The sequence below is a fragment of the Protomyctophum parallelum genome, assembly GCF_964188405.1.
Source record: "Protomyctophum parallelum genome assembly, chromosome: 9".
Classification (NCBI taxonomy): domain Eukaryota; kingdom Metazoa; phylum Chordata; class Actinopteri; order Myctophiformes; family Myctophidae; genus Protomyctophum; species Protomyctophum parallelum.
The window spans coordinates 43,488,360-43,510,995 of record NC_139706.1 but is presented as its reverse complement, the minus strand read 5'-3'; the positions used below and the strand labels follow the sequence as shown (position 1 = coordinate 43,510,995).

The window sequence follows — 22,636 nt, the reverse complement described above, 5'->3', positions numbered from 1 at the left end:
TCTCTCTCACACACACACACACACACACACACACACACACACACACACACACACACACACACACACACACATACACACACACACACACACACACACACACACACACACACACACACACACACACACACACACACACACACACACACACACACACACACACAGACACACACAGACACACACACACACACCATATTGATCCAGGTATTACATCTTAATTCTTTATCCATGTTTTGTTCTCACACTCTCTGTTACCTAGGTTACGCTATCCTGCAGGCCATTATGGAGAAAGCTGGCCAGAATGGATGGAAGGTGAGGCTGCACACACACACACACACACACACACACACACACACACACATACACGCATACGCACATACACAGACACACAGAACAGAACGCAAGAGCATGTTAATGACACCCATAATTATTATGTTGTTGGGCAGAAAGCTCTTATTGGAGCTCTTCACGGGCCCCTCAATTCTGAGAATACCCGAGAGGACCCGAGACCTGCACCGGTCGGATCCATGTTTTATCATCATCACTCGTGGCCGGGTTGGAATCAGGATAATGTTATATCTTAGCTGGTGACACTGGACGAAAATACCATTAAGGGACAGAGAAAGCTCCTATATTCATAATTTTCGGGCAGCGGCTGAAATGCGGGCCACGCATCAAGGTTCTAATCTACTTCATAATACAGCATCACACAAAAACAGTATCCGATCAGCAAGCTCGAAACTAACTCAAAATTCTAGATCTGCTACTTTTGCAAAAAAAAAAAAAAAAAAAAACTAAGCGCACACTTTACGTTACTTGTGTTTTCCACAGGTGAGTGCGATCTGCGTGGAGAGTTTCAACGAGGCAGGGTACCGGCGTCTGCTAGAGGACCTAGACCGGCGCCAGGAGAGGAAATACGTCATCGACCTGGAGCCTGAGAGACTGCAGAGCATTCTGGAACAGGTAGAAAACAATACATAACTAAAACAATACACTAACTAACCCTATAGATTAACCTGGAGCCTGAGAGACTGTATTCTGTAAAAGGTAGAAAACACTACATTCCCATAGTGCAACACTAACTAACCCTATATTAACCTGGAGCCTGAGACTGCACAGCATTCTGGAACAGGTACATGTAGAAAACATTACATTGCCATGGTCTAAACTTTACTTTATCTGCAAAAAATGTTGTTTGAGGTTGGCACAAAAATAATGGCATAAGCAGGATTCAAACCCATGCAGGAGGTATGGATTGAAAGTCTTTTGACTAACGAGCCATGCTAGGAGCTGGCTGCCAGAATGGTTTTCCAGGCTCTAGTAGATTATGACAACACGCTACTCATGTAAAAAGAAAGATGGATAAGAAAAGCCCCGTCTAGTGAGGGAGGGGATGTGAATGAACGCTGTACTTGATCATACTACAACATCACCCACAAGCATCAATACTACAACATCACCCACAAGCATCAAAACTACAACATCACCCACAAGCATCAAAAGTACAACATCACCCACAAGCATCAAAACTACAACATCACCCACAAGCATCAAAACTACAACATCACCCACAAGCATCAAAACTACAACATCACCCACAAGCATCAAAACTACAACATCACCCACAAGCATCAAAACTACAACATCACCCACAAGCATCAAAACTACAACATCACCCACAAGCATCAAAACTACAACATCACCCACAAGCATCAAAACTACAACATCACCCACACGCATCAAAACTACAACATCACCCACAAGCATCAAAACTACAACATCACCCACACGCATCAAAACTACAACATCACCCACAAGCATCAAAACTACAACATCACCCACAAGCATCAATACTACAACATCACCCACAAGCATCAAAAGTAGGAGATCTGCAAGCTTCGAAACGTGTTTTGAGCTTGTACTGTAGATCTGCTACTTTGATTTGTTTTGAATTTGAATCCTGAAAATTGACATTTGAGGTTTCCACCCGACAGAGACGATATATTTAATGCTAGAATGTGTGATGATGATTCAGCCGATATTTCACCGCAGGCATTTAACCCCCATGCAGGCTCAGTGCTGGAAACCCAAACCAACACGCTGATCCATGCAGCGATTCCCAACATGCCTGTGATTGTGACACACTGTGTAGCCACATATAGCGACACATACCTCATTAAGATAATGGTGGTTCATGATCTGTGTTGTATGTCCCCTCCTACACTCACTGCCTCTCTTTACGCTGCACTTGTCTAATAAACAGCACCATTTTACTAATTATAATGGCCGAGTGCTAATACCACACCGCACTTGAAAAACCTCATCACCAAACTCTCGGCACATGTGCACTTAAAGATTAATATTATTTTTGATGGTTCTGTAATTTACCTTGAGTAGGCTATTTGTATCTTCTGTATATACATAGACCTTCACTTCACTTAATTTTAAAGACCAGTAATGTACCTTTGACTGCACTAAATTTCATTTTTAATGCTGGTAAGACTGCAGGAGTGTGTGTGTGTGTGTGTGTGTGTGTGTGTGTGTGTGTGTGTGTGTGTGTGTGTGTGTGTGTGTGTGTGTGTGTGTGTGTGTGTGTGTGTGTGTGTGTGTGTGTGTGTGTGTGTGTGCATCTGACTGCGCACAGTGCTGTGCAGTGTGCTTTGTAGTGTGCACGGCGTGTTATACTATAGTTAGTTATTAATCAACGTAGTAGGCTATAGATATAAGACGGACCCCTTTCATGGTAATTTACAAGACATAGTGTGGCATAATATGTCTAAAGGTAACAGCCAGGCAAGCTGTATGCTGTCAGTGTAATTATTAAAGTGCCTTCCTCAAAGAAAAATGAAGGGGGACAAAAGTGCCGGGTATTGAGCCCGGGCTGGGCGCATATATTAATACTTAAGGTCGGGCTCGTTTCGGTTCGGACACAAAGCTGTCTGTGTCGGGCCCGGGTCGGGCTGTATAAAGTCGGCCAGATCCCAGCTCTAGTGGCAGATAACACTAGAGCTAGGAATTGACCACTGTTGCCATGCCAAAGTCGCATTATAAGCGACTTTGGATAGTTGCTGGGTTGCAGACTATTTGGCATTGTTTGTAGTGTAGATCGCTTATTTGGGCTTGCTTCCTAATATTGTTGTTTAAACTAAATGAAAACACTGAAAAGGAGTGGAGATCGATAGACAGACAGACATCTCAGCCTGCTTTGCTTTTTAGAACTTAATAATTCCACACACACCCCCCTCCCCCCCATTATAGAAATCCACACAGATCAGAGAGAGAGAGAGAGAAAGATTTCTGTGTCTCCCCTTGCTGATTTGCACATGAATGTATTCAAGCACTGTTCAAAACTAGCAAAAGCAGCAGAAATGTGCCACTTAGCGCCGCGTTTTGAGCTTGCAGACCTGATGCTTTTTATGCTTTTGTGTGACGCTGTAGTATGATCACGTAGGGTATTAAAAAAAACACAAAACATTAGAATATGGAGATAAGAGGTTGCTTCCCAACAACAATGAATATAATAGCTGGTTTAAATTCATCCTGTCCCAAACCTCAGGCTCAGCCACTACCCGAATATGACACTCATCATACCACGTCAACGTTCTGACAGTAATGACAGTGGGGCCTGTCTGTTAGTCAGGGGTGATTTAAAATAAATGTTTGTTTGATTGATTGACTGATTGACTGACTGATTGATTGATTGATTGATTGATTGGTTGATTGATTGATTGATTGATTGATTGATTGATTGATTGATTGATTGATTGATTGATTGATTGATTGATTGATTGACTGACTGACTGATTGCTTATACTTTATTAACATGATTATTAACAGTACAGGTAGTACAGTCAAGTCAAGGTTATGCTAAAATGATAACACAAAAATCCCCCAAGGGGCTTGTTTCCATTGTGGTCCTTTGTACTCAATTAATTCACTCAAACACAAATATGATACAAAAACATATTTTGGAACAAAGCTCAGTAGAATCCTAAGGTATATTATTCTTCTACCTGTCATGTTCTAGAATGAGCGAATAGGGGAAGGGGATCAACGGCACGTCATTCTTTGTTTGACCGCTCAAAAAGAATATGATAATTAGCAGAATCTGGGAAAGTTTAGAATATTTGCCGGGCCCTTTTCATTTTGCACTGCATTGGTGGAACTGGACTTTGTCTCCTTCCTGAACACATCACTGTCGCGCCAATAATGACGGTAATGCAGACCCTCAAGTGTAATATTGTGATTATACAACAGTTATCAACAAAACAAAAGGACGTCAAAATGTATTCATATTATGGGGCAATTCACTATCAAAATAAAAATAATGTTTCGACCTCCGTTTTCCTGTAAATTGACTGAGACATGACATTGTCCCTGTTGATTCAAAGTAGCAGCCCTGTTGATTCAAAGTAACTGATCTACAAGCTTACAGATTGGCTATTTTTGTTGTATAAATAAAATATGCCGGGCTTTTAACCATTACTTCTCATCCTCTTCCAAACATTCATCACAAGTACGTCCAGCAAATAAATCAAAATTTTCAATATTATCCATTTCTGAACGACGCTGGCTGTTTGTTGTTCTCCGGAGCTTGCACAATTCTTTTGCATAGTTTTCCCTCCAGTAGGCTAAGGACAGCGCGGTGCAAGCCATACAGTATTTATGGTCTGATCAGGAGCGGACTGCGGAGTAAATGGTAAATGGTGCATTTATATAGCGGCTTTATCCAAGGCGCTTTACATTCAGATTGCTTGGTCCTACCTGTTGGAACTACCTGTTGTATAATGTTATATCATTGACCTAAATGGCGTTATATCAACAAGGATAGGATGATTACAAAAATGTTATGTCTAAAAAGCCTTGATGACTGATTTGATCCAAGGCTGTCTGAAATGACTTTGGACAGGTTTGGACAGCAGGAAAATATCAGCTTGTCAGCAAAAGCTTTCCTCACAATAAGAGAAAACAGAAAATACAGTAGTAGCCTATTTGGCCCTGCGGGACTCCGGGGTCTAGGTGGTTAACCCATTCTGACCTGAGATCAGATTCATACGAGGTTTCCGCCGGACACACACTGGTCTGATTAACCCATTCTGACCTGAGATCAGATTGTAAAAATGTCAGTCGTTCTTCGATTTTTACAAAAATAGCAGACCTACAAGCTCGTATCGCGCCACTCGGTGGCGCGATATGAGCTTGTAGATCTGCTATTTTTAAATAGCTAAAGCATAACATGATGCTGACACCAAAATGGGTGCCCGGTCAGAATGGGTTAAATAGGAGCTTAACTAACTGCATTACTTCCATTGATCCAAAATCCAAAATGTAATGGTCATCGATTGATTGACCATTAAATTAAACATGCTCTGAAAATGCACCTGCATGCAGAGATGTTCAAGTGGGCCCTGATCCAGAACCACTGTTCCATTAGATCAGTGGCTCTCAAAGTAGGGTCCAGAGGGAGACTCTCTGGGGTCCTTTTTAGGGGGGTCCAGGGGATCCCCATGCAAATGTACTAATATAGCATCAAACATCAATTTAAATACGTTAACCCTATGTGTACACGGTGCATCAGCTATTTGAAAGTAACACATCTACAATATCAACGCTGTTGGGGGGGGGGGGGGGAGGATTACATCTTTGAATATTTCTGAAACATTTCAACAATTGTCATGCAGGTCACTGTCTGGCACAACGTATTTCCACTGGGGGTCTGCAAACAAATACACACATACATTTTGGGGGTCCACATTGTATTGTTGGTAGAGGACTGCACTGCCCTTGTGTTGAGTGCAGGATACGTGCAGTGGTAATAGGTATACAGTATTGAACTGCTGCGTGCAGTGGACACTGGCTTGGTCTGCACTGTGCTGCTTCAATGGAGCCCTGCATTCTGTCTGACCACTGAGCAGAAACACATCGCACTAAATATGGATGTCTGTGCACTGCTCGCGCATGCACGCACGCACGCATGCACACGCGCACACACGCACACACACACATTGTAGGACACACAATGTGTTCCTTCGCTTGTCTAATCTCATTAGAGTGTGTGTCTTGTTTGATGCCTTGAGACAAGTCATGTGACAGGTGTCACCGGTGTGTGCGTGCGTTCGTGCGTGCGTGCATGGCCCTTGACCCAGGTATTTTTGTGCACCGTCCCATTGGTTCTGCCAGCTGTCTTCACATCTGAGCCACTGACTGCAGATGCACACACAGACACACACAGGTGCATTTTCCTCCCTGAGCTGAATTAAAACAATTGCATTACAGGCATGTGTTTAAAAAAGCAGATTTTCTCAGACACATTATGACGTAAATTCTCCTTTCATTGTCAATGGCAAATGTGACATGAGTTGTGACGAAAAGCTGTATATTTTATAGTTATATAAAAATGTTTTCAAAAAATCTACCTCCTGGTGGCACTATAATAGGGCAATTTCACCCCAAATGGACAGTGCATTCAACATTTTCCATAATGTCAATCTTAGTCAATCAGGATGGAATATGAAATTCAAAAAAGGTCCGTCTTGATCAAATGACCAAAACTGAAAGACTCATTTAGTTTAACGATAAGAGATCAGAGATAATGTGTAACGATTTGCGTCATGTTTGGACAAAAACAAAACGCTTTGCTGTCCATCACACACTTCACCAACCGTCTTCAGGAGACATTATCACAAGGGTCCACTCCACAGCAAGGCTTGCATACGTGAAAAGAAAGCACAAATTGACACATTAGAATGGGTCCCCAAGGTCGTGAAGCAATTTACCCCACAGGGTTGGCTGGTGCGACGATCTGAGAAAGCCCAGATGAGGTCGGGGGGTGACCCATTGACACGCTTCAACCGCATAGCGTGAAATCGTACCCAGAGACCGCCGTGTCCGTCAGATTAAATTATGCATGCGTGGCATGAATACGTGATCGCACAGGAAGGGACAGAAGAGAGAATGGTCCAAAGTCAAATACAGTGGTTCAATATAAACACCTAGGGCCAGATTCACAACGGAAATTTACGACCAGGTGTAAATGAAGTGCATAATGAGAGTGTATTAATCTGAACGATCAAGCTCATGTGTCATTCACCAAAGGTGGCGCGTAATGACTTCATTTGTGCGGATCGCCCGTGTATCTCATTTCGCCTCTTTCCCAAGCGATTCGCCTGGTGTCGACTGGTATAATTGAACATTCACGCCCCATTCCACGCCATATAAGGCAACAGGAAATATCTTTCCTCAGGTGAAAAACGTCATCACAGCCTGCACAATGCTCAGATCTACTCATCTCCCAGCTCAGGGGTTCTCAACGTTTTTGGCTGGGGACCTGCGGAAATACTTTGGCCATGTCTTGCGATGCACCGCACTGCATGAACTGGTAGATCAGCTTATTTTCTTTCGCAATGTCAACTGACTGAACGTTAAAATTATAAGCTCTATTATAATGCAACTCTAGTTAATGTATTTATTTAAGTTCAACCTCAGGACCAAGGCTATACTTGGCAATTATATTATAAAGGTTTTTTCTATTGAACAATTGCTCACTCACACCTTTGCAGAGGATTACTATCATTATCATCTCACTGTCGTCTGTCTGAATGCCATGGGAATGGATTTGTTCTGGACCTCTATGTTCTGGACACGTAGCTACTGTATTTCAATTTTCAACCTAAGTTGGCTACAGTATGAATGATCCATTTCATGATGTCATCATTAAAATGATACGCGGGACATTTGGCGTTAGTTGGCACTTGGCATAATGGAAGTTTGATGCTGAGGCAAACTTGATTGATCTCATGATGAGATCAATGTAGTAGTACAGTAGTAGCCTACAGCTACAGTTGCCTAATGAATTAATGGCAGCACAGCGACATTAAGGCATGCTTATCTTACCTTTGGAGTAGAGCGCTGGAGAGGTGAGCTGTCTTAAAACTACTGTATGACTGGCCGACTTGCACAATGCCATTAAATAATGTGGACTTTTTTTATATAATTAGCCCTAGTGACTGTTATAGTTATGAGTTGCCCATGTCTGTGTACTTAAACTTGAGACACAGTGTACTTGATATGTATTGTGTACTGCCGGAACTGTAGCATACTTTATAGTTAGGCTACGAGAGACATCTCAGCGACAGCAAGGTCAGCCTTGCTGCAGTATGCACATTATTATGTCTCATATCTTGTTGTCACGTCATTATGATCCAGCACTATATATGCTCCTGTTTGTGTAATAAACTTTGTGAACCTTTAGCGTGATACGGTCTCGTGTCGCGTTATTGTTCTCCCGGGCCCGCCGCCGCAGTCGCCGTACCGAAGGAATACTTCAACCGAATTATCGAGAGATCACACACCACCCAGCCTGCACACACTACCTGTCTGAACCAGACGAGGGTCCAGTACTTAGAGTTTACAACAGTGACTGTCAGTCAGCTGTCTGTCTGTCAGACCGTTATGTTTGTGAACCATAGAATGCATGCATATAGGCATACAAGCGCAAGCTGCATGATACTCGGCTATAGGCTATCATTTTTCTATCATGTGCTGACCAATGTCCTCAGCTAAATATCAGTTAGCTAAATATAGTTAGGAACCAAATGGACCCTTATGGGACTGTAACTCTGAGTGTACAAATGGAACAAAATGGAACCGAGGGTCCATTTGGTTCCATTTGGTTCCATTTGTACATTCTCAGAGTTAAATTAACATTGATTTTACAATATAAATTGGTGACCCAGAGATATAAATGCCATTAAATGGGGGGTCCGTAGCCTAATGCATGTGAAACTGGGGGGTCCTTGAAAATAAAATGGTTGAGGGTCACTGCTAGAGCTGTAAACATCTTCTCTTATGGAGGTCCTTGGCATATATTTTCTAATGGGGGTCCGTGGGGTAATTAGTGTCAATTTGGGGGGACAGTTTGGGAACCACTGGCGTACATGAACATCCTGGATGTGTACAGTACCACAGACGAAAAACAAATTTCATTCTGACCCCTCCACGAAAAGGCCTCGTTGTCCTGAACCCTTATCTATCATGTATACATTATGGATCAATAGTGTGGACTTAGACTGTTTTTCCGTCTGTGGCAACAGAGACTAAATGGCATTTACAGACCTTTGCATTGAATAACACTGTTCGATTTCCTTTACAGTCTCACAACTGAACCCACATGATTAGATGTGAGATGAGAAATCTTAATGTATTCTCTCTCTCTCTCTCTCTCTCTCTCTCTCTCTCTCTCTCTCTCTCTCTCTCTCTCTCTCTCTCTCTCTCTCTCTCCCCAGGCAGTCAGTATGGGTAAACACGTGAAGGGTTACCACTACATCGTCGCTAACCTGGTAAGAAAACCAACATTCTTTGCAAAATATTTTGTTGCCTTTATAAGAATAAAAATATAATCCCTATTATTATTATTATTATTATTATTATTATTATTATTATTATTATTATTATTATTATTATTATTATTATTATTATTGTTGTTGTTCTTAAATGATGCAGACTTTCATAGACATTCATAACTATTTAACTACCCGCAATGCCTAATTGAAAGTGATATTTTTTGGTTAAAACATTTGTTTTCTTCCACAAAGGTTAATTCTATGGGATGTTTAATAAACAGAAAATACATGTTCAGTTGTATAGAGTTCCAGTTGTAATTGTGTCTGCTCATTTCTTTGTTTTATCATATGCAATGTCACTCATTTATCCTGTATCCTGTGTGAATTCTCTCTCCTGATTGGATACAATTTGCATCCCAATCTGGGATACTAATATGAGGGACATGGAGACTTCTGTTACTGCACAGACACTTTGCAGTCGCAGTGGGACAGACAGTGAGAAAGGGGCTAATGTGTTCAGGTCAAACTAGATTGTCTCTTAAAGCTTTTAGCAATACATTAGCATCCATCCATCCATCCAGGGTTACCCTTCAATTCAACAGTCCTCCTTCCTCTGTTCTTCAATGTCTCTCCATCACCATCACCATCACCACCATCCTCCTCCTCCATCATCATCATCATCATCATCTCATCTTTCCATCTGTGTTACATCAATATTCTTTTGATCTTGCTCTTCCCTTTCGCTCTCCTCATTTCTCTTTGTTTTTATTTTAATTTCACTCAGTTTTTACTATACTATACTGTCTCTATCCTCTCCATTCTATCCATTCCATTCTATACTGTCTTATTCTATCCTCTCCATTCCATCCAATAGAGTACACTAATCACAGCCTGTTCAATTTAGAAACACATAAGGAACAATAACACACAACACAACATACAGTAAAGACGATACAAAATTCTTATTAAATGATGTATCCCAGTTGCCATTAAATAACACCCGTATTCGTGTCTTCTTTGGAAGATGGTTGCTTCGCACTGGAAACCGCCTCATACAGTACATTGTCATTTCGCCAATGGGCTTTGACCTTTCTAGACATCATTTATCTAGAAATGTCTACAGCAAGATTGCATGGTGCAAAAGAGGAAAACATTGAGATTTGGTCTGGTATTGCAGATTTGGTTAAGGGCATGGTTTAATCATTATTATTATTATTATTATCATTATTATTTTTTTGTCTCCATCGCACAGTAGTAGGAGTAATGACATTTTGTGGCATCTTTGGTCTCGGGGGGGGAGGGGTGGGTGGGATTGTTTGTTTTTGTGTTCCTTGCTTTTGCTGTTATGTGTTGTTTTATATGTGTTTTGTTTTCTTTAAGTCATTCATGTTGTTAACGTGTATTATTGTGATTTTTGTCTTAAAATAAAAAACATTTGATAACAAAAAAAAGACGATACATAGAATCCCAAAAATACTTCCATTACAACATGTTGGAGAGACAGAACTCATGCTCAAGCGAGGTTTTTCTCCCATCTCAAAGTTCTATAGCGGCTATACTGCCTACTGTATCTCCATCCAGATGGCATTATTGCGACATGATGATTGAGGGGGCGTTCAGTGTCATTTGCTATTCCAGTGGCTCTCAAAGTGGCAGCAAAACTGTTCAGAATCAGTTTAACCACTTAAAATGTACTGTACACAATCTACAAACTCACAAATGCAATGTGACATGTTGTGAGCTTGTAGGAATTCCCTGCCATAAAATCTTCTCATGGCCCATAGTCAAATACATATTCATTTGGGGGTGCTTGACAATTGCACAATATAAAGGACAACGTTAGGCAACGTCTTTGTCAATAGACCTTCTTCAGGCATCTCATTGACCGAAACGTTGCTTAACTAAAGTTGTCCTGTTTAGGCAAGTGTAGAAGTTGCGCAGGTCATTTTATTGTTTACTGATATCTGATCCCTGCCTATGCAGGGCGTTAAAGACATATTCCTTAATCGTCTGGGATGCAGTGTTTAAAAGTATCTCTCCATTGTCTGGGTTGCAATGTTTTAGAGACAAGGGCCTCATGCACTAAGCTTGGGTACGCACAGGTATTATACTTATAATTATGCACATGAGAGTCTGGTTTATTTTGGTATTTGTTGAACATATACACTCAAACGCACATCTGCTCGGGAGCAGACTGATTTGCCTCAAACCTTAGACGTTGTCTCTCCATTCTGTTGGTTTCAGGGCTTCAAGGACATGTCTCTGGAGAGGTTCATGCATGGCGGAGCTAACGTGACAGGCTTCCAGCTAGTGGACTTCAGTAGGCCCATCGTCATCAAGCTGATGCAGCGCTGGAACAAACTGGACCAGAGGGAATACCCCGGATCCGAGAGCCCACCCAAGGTATGGGGAAACTACTGTAAGACCAAATGATTTTGCTCCGTCGCATGCCGGCCGGTGTGGCGTGCTGAGAACAGCTGGCTCTGTGTGTATTTGTGCTCTGAGTTCCAGTTTTCAGCTGACTGAGGGGGCATCTTAGAGTTTCGTGTGTGAGTGCCTTATGGGTCACTTTATTTTAGGTGGTTGTATAATTTAAGTGCTCTCTTTTTTATGGTGTATTGTGGGTGGGTATCGTCCTAATTCTTCCCTGCATGCATAATTCGGTGTTTTTCGCTGAGTCCGGAAAATGGATTTGCAGTGTGTATAGGGTCTCGGTTTGGTGTTTATTTGGTGTTTATCCCCAGATCTCGCAACCATAGAGGAAAATTGATTCTATCACAGAGTCCAGTATTTTAAGCCGGGTTTAATTGGGATGTCTGTTTTGATGTTTCTTTTGATGGCATAGATTAGAAGGCCCTTCTTGCCTTGTCTCTCGGGTCCTTTACAGCTTGGTTGAAGTTCCCTGTGCTGCTGATGTTTAGGCCAAGGTAGGTATAGTTTTTTTGTTTGTTCTAATGGGATTGTATTTAGGAAAGAATTGTGTTTTTTGCGGCTGGATCTTTTTTGAAATATCATGATTTTAGTCTTAGTCACGTTCACTGTCAGGGCCCACGTCTGGGAGAATTTGTGTATAGGAGATCAAGTTGCTGTAGTCCTTCCTTGGTTGGAGACAGCAGCAGCAGGTCATCTGCACAGTGACAGTGCGTGACAAGGTACAGTACACACACTGCAGGACTGCACACAGATGTGCATCCATATGTGCAATCTGTGCGCACACACACACACACACACACACACACACACACACACACACACACAACCCTTCGTGCCGTGCGTCTCTTCATGCCACCCTGCGTCAGTGATGTATCATATGAACCAATTAGAAAGCGGCTTCTACAGCTGGTTGAGCTGTAGGTCACAGTGTTTGACATGCATGATTAGACACAGAGAGTGACACCTGGAGCCAGTGCTTATTCACACCCTATTTTCTTACACTTTGATCTCGGCGCTCTTCGGGGCCACCCGCCACCACCTGTCTTTAGTTGGGTGTCCGCTGCTGCTATACTCTCTGATCCTACGTCATGCATTGTCCCCAGCCTTGTAGTCCAGGTGTGACACGGGGCGTTAGATAGGCACAGAGCCTTTTTGTTACCCAAACGTTTGTTTCTCAAACCCCCAGTTTGATATTGTTGCTGTTGGGTAGAAACCTCATATCTCCATTGTGTTTTTGTTTTGTTTTTGTTTTGTACTACTACTGTACGTAATCATACTACAGTGTCACACAAAAGCATCAAAAGTAGCAGATCTGCTTCTTTTGATACTTTTAATTTGAATCCTGAAAAGTAACAATTTGGAACATCTGAGGTTTCACCCAACAGAGACAATGAACATTAGGCCACAGACCCACATTTGTATACATTTATAAGTTTTCATCTCTGGGACCCCATTCTACAATGTAAAATCCTAACTCAGAGAGTGAACACTCTTGAAGTTACAGACCTGTTACTCCTGAGCGACCCCTGGGGCGGTCCCCGGACCCCACTTTGAGAACTGCTGTAATTTAACCAATCACACTGCTACAGCCTTCACTGTGGGCACAGCTGTTTAGCCGATCAGTGTTGTGACTTTTGAGGATTGGAGTGACGGATTGGCCAGTGCCACAGTGACAGGTAGCATTATAGCTACAGAGTAGAGGCTCAATGCCAAAACTCTTTCAGATAGCAGCTCCCAAGGGGGGGGGGACACACACAATATAAAAAGTATTACAATGTTACCTCTTTGTTAACATTTTTAAGGTTAGAGTTTATTTGTCTCCGGTGTGTTAGGGTAAGGTTGGGTTACACTCCCTCTGCCAACCTGGGGATAGCAACGGACCTAATGCTTCCTTCAATGCATGAGGAGTCCAAGGGGCTTCTTTTCACGTGACAGGGGGGAGTTTCCCCGATTGGACGTAGCACGTGGAAGGAACACGTTATTCCAACCAGTTCCTTTCCCCTCCATCGGACGCCCTGGCTGGCCAGGGGAAGGCAGTATAGAGACCAGGATTGCTGCATGTTTTTTGAGAGGGTACCTATAGGGGACACGGGGAGAACATGCAAACTCCACACAGAAAGGCCCTTTTGCCAACCCATGCACCTATCCTACACAGAGTAGAGAACACGCCCCCAGTGCCCACAGCGTTTGCGACCACTTTGACGTTTTACCAGAATGCACTGACCCGTAGACTCTTACAAATAGAGGGGTTCCTTGAGAGGGTTCCAAATCCTGCAACTCTGAGAGTGTACGAACGAGTTATGGGGGTCCTTGAAATTATAAGGTCTGAGAACCAATGAAATAGACTGTTCCAGGTGAATCACAGCCAACAAGTCCCCCCATAAAGAGCAGGCTGAGTGGCAGTAGACTTAATTATAATCAATCAATCAGTTGAGTTGTCAACGCATTCTCACACCCGTGCCGTGACGGCCATGCATGACGTTGCATGCTGCTGATTGCATGATGATTTACAGCAATAAGTTGGCTGAAGCAGACTTCGCAGCGCTTGGTGCAGCTACTCCCTCTCCTACAGCTAAAGTCTGCTTTGTTGGTTTTTAGCAGATTAATTTGTCTGAAGGGATTTAGAATGGCACTTCCGCATTCCAGTGTGTGCGTTGGGTCGAGAGTGGGCCATATGTTGTCCCAAGCTGTCACTATAGGACTACTTGATGTTGTGGCCGTGGCAGGTTCCATAGCATCGTTGGGTGGAAACCTCATTATGTCCAAAATTCACAATTCAAAAGTAGCAAGTCTACTAGCTCAAAACGTGTTGATTCACACCGTGTTGCGACCTTGTGGGATGCTGCTGGGGGCTTTTGTGTGATGCTGTAGTATGATCAAGTAACACATTAATTTACACACAAAAAAGCAGCAAAGCAGATGACAGTCTGTTTGATGTAGTGTACTCCCAATATATTTCACTTTGCCATCTTTCTATAAATCCCTTTCATTGGCTCTGTCCTCCTGTTTTTACTAACCTCACCTCACACCCTCTTTCTTTCACCTATCTCACCCTATCTGACCAAACATAGCTGCCTCCTTCATAATACCCCCCCTCTCTCTCTCTCTCTCTCTCTCTCTCTCTCTTCCTCTCTTTGTCTCTCTGTCTTTGTCAGTACACTATTGGCTGGGTACTGTCAGATTAGTTGCTAGTTGCATATGAACTGGAAATATATCCACCAAACCATTAAAATACATCAGCCGCTCCAGCTGTCACCCCTGTATAGCTCTGCAAGTGGACACGCACGCACGCACACTAACGATGTGCAAGGTGAAACACAAAGTCATGGCCGTTTTTATCACCCAGGGAAGCCTGTTAATTGTGTCATCATCATTCTCATATTTATCTGATAAATCCTCATTAGCCGCTGGCAGCTCCATCAATTGTCCTCCGCTGTTTGCTTATTACTAGACTGCTGCAGACAATGTATCAGTCAGACACTCTCTCTCCAAGATGAAATCATTTATTGTGACGGTATTGCATTGTTTGGGGGTGTGGCTCTGCATCTGTTATGTCAGTGGTTTTGAACCCTTTTCACACCGAGGTCCATTATTTATTCAGCGTTTGAGCAAGACTTTTTGTTGTCGTTGGATACGATTTTGTCCACAATACCATCGCTGTATTGATGTGGTACCATAGGCGACAGCTGACAGCTGTCACCCTCTACATCTAAAAAACAGCCTACCGTATAGCCAATTTTGTCAACGTATTTGCAAGAAACCTACGGATTTGAACCGGCATTTGATAAATATGCAGGCTAAATTTAAAGAACGGGGCTATTCCAATACCCAGATTGACAACGCCCTGGACAAAATCAATCATAAACCAAGGTCTGATTTATTTCACAGACGGTCAGAAAACAAGACTCAGTCAACCATCTTCTCTACCTACTCTAAAATGTCTGAAAGTTTCAGTCATAAACTAGATAAAGTGCCAATCGGCACAGGTCTCCACCAGGATTCTTCCTCAGCCTAGTGGGAATATGCGTGCACAGTTTCATCGCAATCGGACGCTGCCGAGTTGTGGCCATTTGCTACTCCTGAAAACTGTAGGAGCCAATCGTGGCCAATCAGGATGGAATATGAGAAATCAAACAAACCTGTGTTGATCACATGACTATGGAGATCATGTGTACCGATTTGCGTGAAATTTGGATAAAATCTGAAGGAGTAATAAATGTGTTTTACATATGTGGGCCTCCTGGTGGCGCTATAAAGAGCAGATGTGAAAAATTCCAGGCAAATGTTTTTCCTTGGCCTCTAGGGAGTTGGCATACAAAGTGATCCACAGATTCGTGCAGTTAGAGGTAAAAACACTTTTCGGCCAGTTATAGCGCCACCTTGAGGCTGAGTTGAAATTGTTCATGTGGCATTTCGTCGTCGGCCTAGTGGGAATGTGGGTGCACAATTTCAAGGAAATCACGCGATGTGTTCATGATTTGCAGCATTTTGTTTGAAACTGAGCACTCCTGTGAACTTTGGAAGCCAATCTTAACCAATCAGGATGGAGTCTGAGAAATGTGAAAGACCGGTTTCGTTGAATGGCTGTAGAGAGACTGTGTACCAATTTGCGTGATGTTTGGACAAAATCTGTAGGTGTACTGTGCAAAAAGTTGTTTTGCACAAAGCGGCCTCCTGGTGGCGCTATAACAGGCCTTTCTGGAAAGTTTGGGGCAGAGGTTCATCGTTGGCATCCAGGGAGTGTGTGTGCAAAATGTGCCATCGACCGGGTTAACGGTGGCCGAGATTAGCTACTAACGGACGGACGGACAGACACACACACACACACACACACACACACACACGGACGGACGGAGTGCAAAACATACTCTCCCCACATGCCTTCGGCCTGGTGGAGACAAAAACACTGGCATATTTTACAATCTGATTCACTATTTAATAACACCTTTTCCAAACCTCCTCTGATTGTTTTCTCTCGTGGTCACACTGGTCAGAGTCTTAGAAATCACTTGGTCAAGTCCGATTTACCCCCTGTCCCAACCCCCACTCAACGTGTAACAGCACTCGCAAATGTCATAAATTTAAGCATCCTCATTCTGGTAAAAATATCCCCATCAGAGGCATTATTACCTGCACAACTAGGGCTGTCATTTACCTTCTGACATGCCCGTGTGGCAAGGCGTATGTAGGTATGACTTCTCGTGAATTAAAAGCACGCATGAGCACCGTAGCACTATTCGGTGCAAGAATATTATATATCCTGTTGCCGCCCATTTTGTGGAAGCCAACCACCCTGTATCCTCTCTACACTATATAGGCATAGAAAGTGTCTGTACCTAGAAGAGGAGGACAGATTGATCAGCTTCTGCTTAAACGCGAAGCTTTCTGGATTCAGTCCTTAAAAACACTATCTCCCCTTGGCCTTAATGTTGATTTTGACCTCAAATCCTTTTTGTAAAAATAATATACAATTACAATATTTTTGTACCCTTGGTAAACCCATCTTTTAACCCTATAACTGTGATCGATTGCCAGTACATGGATTTAATCCACTACAAATCCTTTAATATTTTTCTATATTGATTGTATTGAATGTAATTAATTATGTACTTTATTTTGTATACATTTTGTATAGATTTCGTTGTTATATGGTTTTATATTTCACACTTGTATATTTGTTGTAATTCTGAGATACATTGTAGTGTCTCTATGACAAGGAATTTATATTCCAGAGCCTCTTATGAGGCCTTATAGTCATCTTTGAGATAAACTCTTCTATGTGAACTTGAGACACCACATGACCATGATCCCTACCTCTTATATCACAGCCAGGGACAGGTCTAAAGGCCTATTCATAGTCTGGATTTCCGGTGATGAGGTGACCACCGCTCTGGTGGTGAGCTGACCACCGGAGCTGAAATAACATTGAGCGGTGGTGAGTAAAAACAGAGAGAAGGGCTGGAGCGGTGGCGGTGGTTTGCTCTTCACCGTGGCTCGTGACGTCATGTTGTAGTTCGGTGGTCACCTAACCACCGAAAATCCAGACTATGTATGAGCCTTTACTCAACCCGTGTTCCCCTAACCCCTTCTGATTGGTTGCATGACTCTCTGGCACCATATTTAAGTGTGAACCATTAAGTGCCCTGTATTCCCTGATGAAGGCTTAACCGCCCAAACGTTGGATGCAATTCTGTCTTGCCTGCTGTCCTAATAAATATTGGCACTCTGGCTATTGGTGTGGTGCCACCTTCTTGTTTTTTCAAGATCTCCTCTACCATAGGCGAGGTAACATCAAACTGACTTCTACAAAATTACATTATCTAAATGACAATTCTTCTACTGTAAGTAGATTTTGTAGATCGACTTCTTCTAAATTAAGTAATGCAGGTGTTTAACTTTAATAATTTAACTCTTGAGAGCATGAAATTAAAACAAATTGTTTCATTTTACACTCTCAAGAGTAGGCCATGTATGGCCTATACTTGTGCACAAGCAGAGCACGACATTTCGTGCTTTTCCCCCAAAGTATCATAAAGTGCAGAATAAAGCGGCAAAACAAAGGAGACCAAAAATCTGAAATTAGAAAATAAAATACATTCAAAACTTATATATAATTGCATATATTATACATAATTTCAAATTAAATCAATCCATTCAAATTAACCATTATTATAATATAAGTAATTTAATTATAAATCAGGCATTTTTATATAAAGTAATAACTCAAACATAATAAAATAAAACAAATGATCAAGATCCAAATAACAAAAAAGCATTTTTAACCATGGTTACAAAAGGATAAATCAAAACAACTTCTCCTCGACCAGCAGCAGACAGCAGCAGACTGACTGAAAATGCCATTTCTCTGAGCTATATATACCTCCCATGGTCACGGTTGTTTTCAAAATGTCTCTAGGCCACTGGTTCTCAGCATGGGATATGGGCATGCCCCAGGAGACCATGAGGGGGTTCCAGAATTGTGGCAGCAGTGGGTCAGGGGTAGAGTGGCCTGTAGAGCAGCCGAATGGGAACCGCAAGGTTCCCAGTTCGATCCCGGGCTCCCCCAGAGTTGTTATCAATTAAGCCTTGAGCCATGCAGCGCTTAGCCTCGGAGAAAGATAATCTTGGCTAATGGCTGTACAGTGTACAGCGTAGACTGTACAGTCCCCCGGACCATCCATCACACGATTCACACCCCCTCTGAGGTAATGATCCACAATTAGAACGCCGTGGTATGTCTTTAAATGAGCTCACAGGTCACCGGTCGGCCTTGTGAGTCACTGATCACTGATCTGTCACACAATAAAAAGGTTCACAGCATGTATTTTATAACCTGTGTTTAACCACTTCAACTCTATTATACTTTCTTGGGATCACCCTGGGGTCTGTAGTTGCATGGGCCCTCCTTTTTGCCCACTATGCCAAATCTCTTTGACGAATGAGCCGATACAGGCTCGTGACGCGTTGTGAGCTTATAGATTTTATGGCGAATGTTGATCTGTTTTTTGACAAACGTTCATCTTATTATTTCTTAGAATTTGGTTTGGACCTGCCGATGGAGTCACGTGTTGTGCTTTTATTTGACAGGAAGTAATTGACTTGGACATTTCAGGAGTTTCTAAATAAAAAATACAGTGAATCTGGTCTTATTAAAGGACCACTTCACCACTTTTCAACCATATAATTGGTCCTCACTAATGTTCATGATAAAATGCCACAATTCTTTTCTACTCCGTCTGTGTCTCATGTGAGGGCTGTGGGCAGGCAGTTCAGAAACCCGCCCACCATGCAGTGACATCATCGATGGGGAATCCAAGCTAGTACAAACTTATTTATCAGCGTACAGTATAATGATCTGTTTAATATACCCAACATTATACGAGATACTGATGAATGTTAATATTAGTATTATAATCGTAATAGTAAAAGTTTTGAAAGTCTACACAGGGCAGCAGATTTAATAGCTGGAATTATTGATTTTGCTTATCATTCATATTAAACTGGATATGTTTAAATTGCCTAAACCAAACCTTACACCAGAGATGATGAGGAATGGTCTTATTATTAGTGGTATAACGTATTGAAAGTCCACATAGGCTAGCATACTTAATATCCTTAATTAAATGACCATAAGTTCATAAACGTTATGACCAGTGGCGGAATGTACTGTATCTAAGTATTTGTATTAACTTATCAAATACTTATACTGTAGCTATATTAGAAAATTTCAAAAGAGTTTGGAAAAGGTTGAGTACAGCACTTTGAGTATATTCTGATGCCAATACTTTTGTTCTTACTTTGAAGTAAGATTTAGATTATACTTAATCCACCATTGCAGGCCAGTAGATTTAATTAAATTGCCAAAAGTTCAAGAATAAGAGCTGGATAACTTGCCGGTCTGTTCCATTAAAGACCCATTCCACACGTCCCATGGCGTGGTTTAAAACTTTAAATCCTTTAAAGGCAAATAATCTCTCTTCAATAAATGTAGGCCAATTATTTTTCTCTGCCTAAAAGCTGCCTACAGTAACTTTACTCTTTTCTTCACTCATTTAAGTAATCCATATCCTGACCTGCATTGGTCCTCCAGAATGTGGTTATCCAATCAGTAACAGCCTAATGTTCCACCGGTAACCAATAGGATTAAGTAACCCAGATTACTATGAAAACCTGCAAAACACGTCAGTCAGTCCGCCTGTCCGTCCATCACGACTCGTGACACGCTGCATATATGGCCATCAGTCTGTCACATCTCGTGACTATGCTCCATGTATGGCCGTCAGTCTGTCACGCCTCGTGACACGCTCCATATATGGAGTGGACTGGATAATCACCTATCTGCATATGGAGCCGGCCAGCAACTCTACATCTGACCCTTAGATCTCCATATATGGAGCTGACCTGTTCTGACATTCCATATGTTGATAATATGAAATATTAAAGAAGACCATGTATTGCTGTATATTTAGATGAGAAATATTTGTTATGGAATATATTACATTGGGTATATATACCCAGGTTTAGTGATGTTTTAGTGCAAGAAAAGAAAATAAGCTTCAAAGACACATTAAAGGTGATATAGACAAGTTTTCAGCCAAAATTTTAAATATATATAAATGTATTCTTTTGGCCTTTTCCCCCTGTATCTTTCCCTATATTATGATGCTGAGGTGTTCTCCTGCAACAGCACACTCCCCCTTTCCCCCCCTGTGGCTGAATGCGCTGTTTATATCCACCACAGTTTACTACTCGGGACGTCGGAGGGGATTTAAACTTTTAGCCAATTGCAGCGCGAGGCAGTGACGGTGTGTTCAACCCAGCACTGCAGTATTATAATGAAAACGCGATGCGATTTCAATTGCAATGTATAATATTATCCCCATATCTTAGTTTCACTAACATTGTGCATGTGAAATAGTATGTTTATGATTTAATATGTAAGCATATTGAAATTATGAGAATCGCTATGTATAGTGCATGGTTGGGTGGTGTGAAACTGAACAACACCAGCAGCAATAAGCACCCCACAGAACTCAGGATCCTTAGTCACAGAACAACTCAGACCCCAATAAAATCGCCTGTTTAGGCCTACATCAATATCGTTCTCTTTCTCGTTCATGTGGAGTGGGTTGTATGTGCTTTTGTTGAAATGGTGGAAGTGGAAGTGAGTAATAGTATTTCACCCTGCACCGCCGCGGCGACTGCCTGCCGGCCGGCCGGCCGGCTTGAAGCATGCATTCAACCCGTGCTCGCCAACTGTGACAGGCCGTCGCGGATCATCATAGCGTTTTTTTTCATTGCAATGAATAACCGTGGACAGAGTAGTTCACATGAATGAACGATGCTGTAGTGGCATGGGGCATTTGTTAAAAAAACATGTCAACTCAATGTCATTGTTGTAACTATGATATCGATAGAAATTCATAATTTTGTAATGTCATATTTAGCCATACGAGCGCAATATCCATAGCGTCCGTCCCAGCAGCAACAACAATCCCATAGCCTGAAGTGACCTGGCTCAGCCAATAGAATGAGGGGGGAGGGGGGTGGAGCTAGATATGCATTTGTTTGGAAACACTCACTCACTTCTGTGTACAAACACTGGAAACTTGTCTATATCACCTTTAACCCCTGTATTCACCAGCCATAGCCTTGTGGTTAGAGAGTGCCTGTCCTTTGAATGAAAGGTCATGTCATGTGACAACGGGACTCCTCCTGTGACTCAGCCGCTGCAGCCTTCAATGTCTGCACTAACACAAAGCATGCTTTAGTTTCACATTATGGAAGGAAGTAACAAAAGGACTGTACACTGTACAGAAACTGCACAGAAAGGAAAAGTGTCTGCAGAGTTGTCAGCCCGCCATACCTTCTCGTTCCATCTCTGTGTCTCTCGGTCTGCGAGGTAGTGGCCTAGAGGGTGTGTGTGTGTGTGTGTGTGTGTGTGTGTGTGTGTGTGAGAGAGAGAGAGAGAGAGAGAGAGAGAGAGAGAGGAGGCGTGCGGTGATCATGCGGTGTGTGTTGCTGTTCCCTGCTGTGTTTTTACCACTAATGAAGTCTGTCAATTCTACCACCTCTGCTATCAAACTGCCAGGCTCTGCCCCATCATTTTCTGCCTGCCTGTCTGTTTGCCCGCCCGCCCGCCCGCCCGTCCGCCCGTCCGTCCGCCCGCCCGTCCGTCTGCCCGCCCGCCCCAGCGCCGTATCCGGCACTTCACAGATGGGGGGGACGAATCCGAACCGGCCCACATGTGGGGCGATTCGCACGGGCGATTCGCGGGGGGGCGAATCGCCCGTGCGGGGGGGCGATTCGCACGGGCGCGAAGCGCCCGTGCGGAAAAAAATCGGGTATTTGCGGTTATAAAGTCG

At 42.6% G+C, this 22,636-nt stretch overlaps 1 protein-coding gene across 4 annotated transcripts in view; it reads left to right on the top strand.

Annotated features, from left to right (window-relative positions):
* The window catches only part of gria4a (glutamate receptor, ionotropic, AMPA 4a), a 193,328-nt gene that overhangs the window by 77,793 nt on the left and 92,899 nt on the right, over window positions 1-22,636 (top strand). For 3 of the 4 annotated variants that reach the window (XM_083773980.1, XM_083773981.1, XM_083773979.1), the window contains exons 4-7: window positions 257-309; window positions 829-960; window positions 9,282-9,335; window positions 11,583-11,741. In XM_083773980.1, the coding sequence (XP_083630106.1) occupies window positions 257-309; window positions 829-960; window positions 9,282-9,335; window positions 11,583-11,741 (398 nt within the window). The remainder of the gene's footprint in view (window positions 1-256; window positions 310-828; window positions 961-9,281; window positions 9,336-11,582; window positions 11,742-22,636) is intronic. The other variant, XM_083773978.1, reaches the window with a different exon arrangement.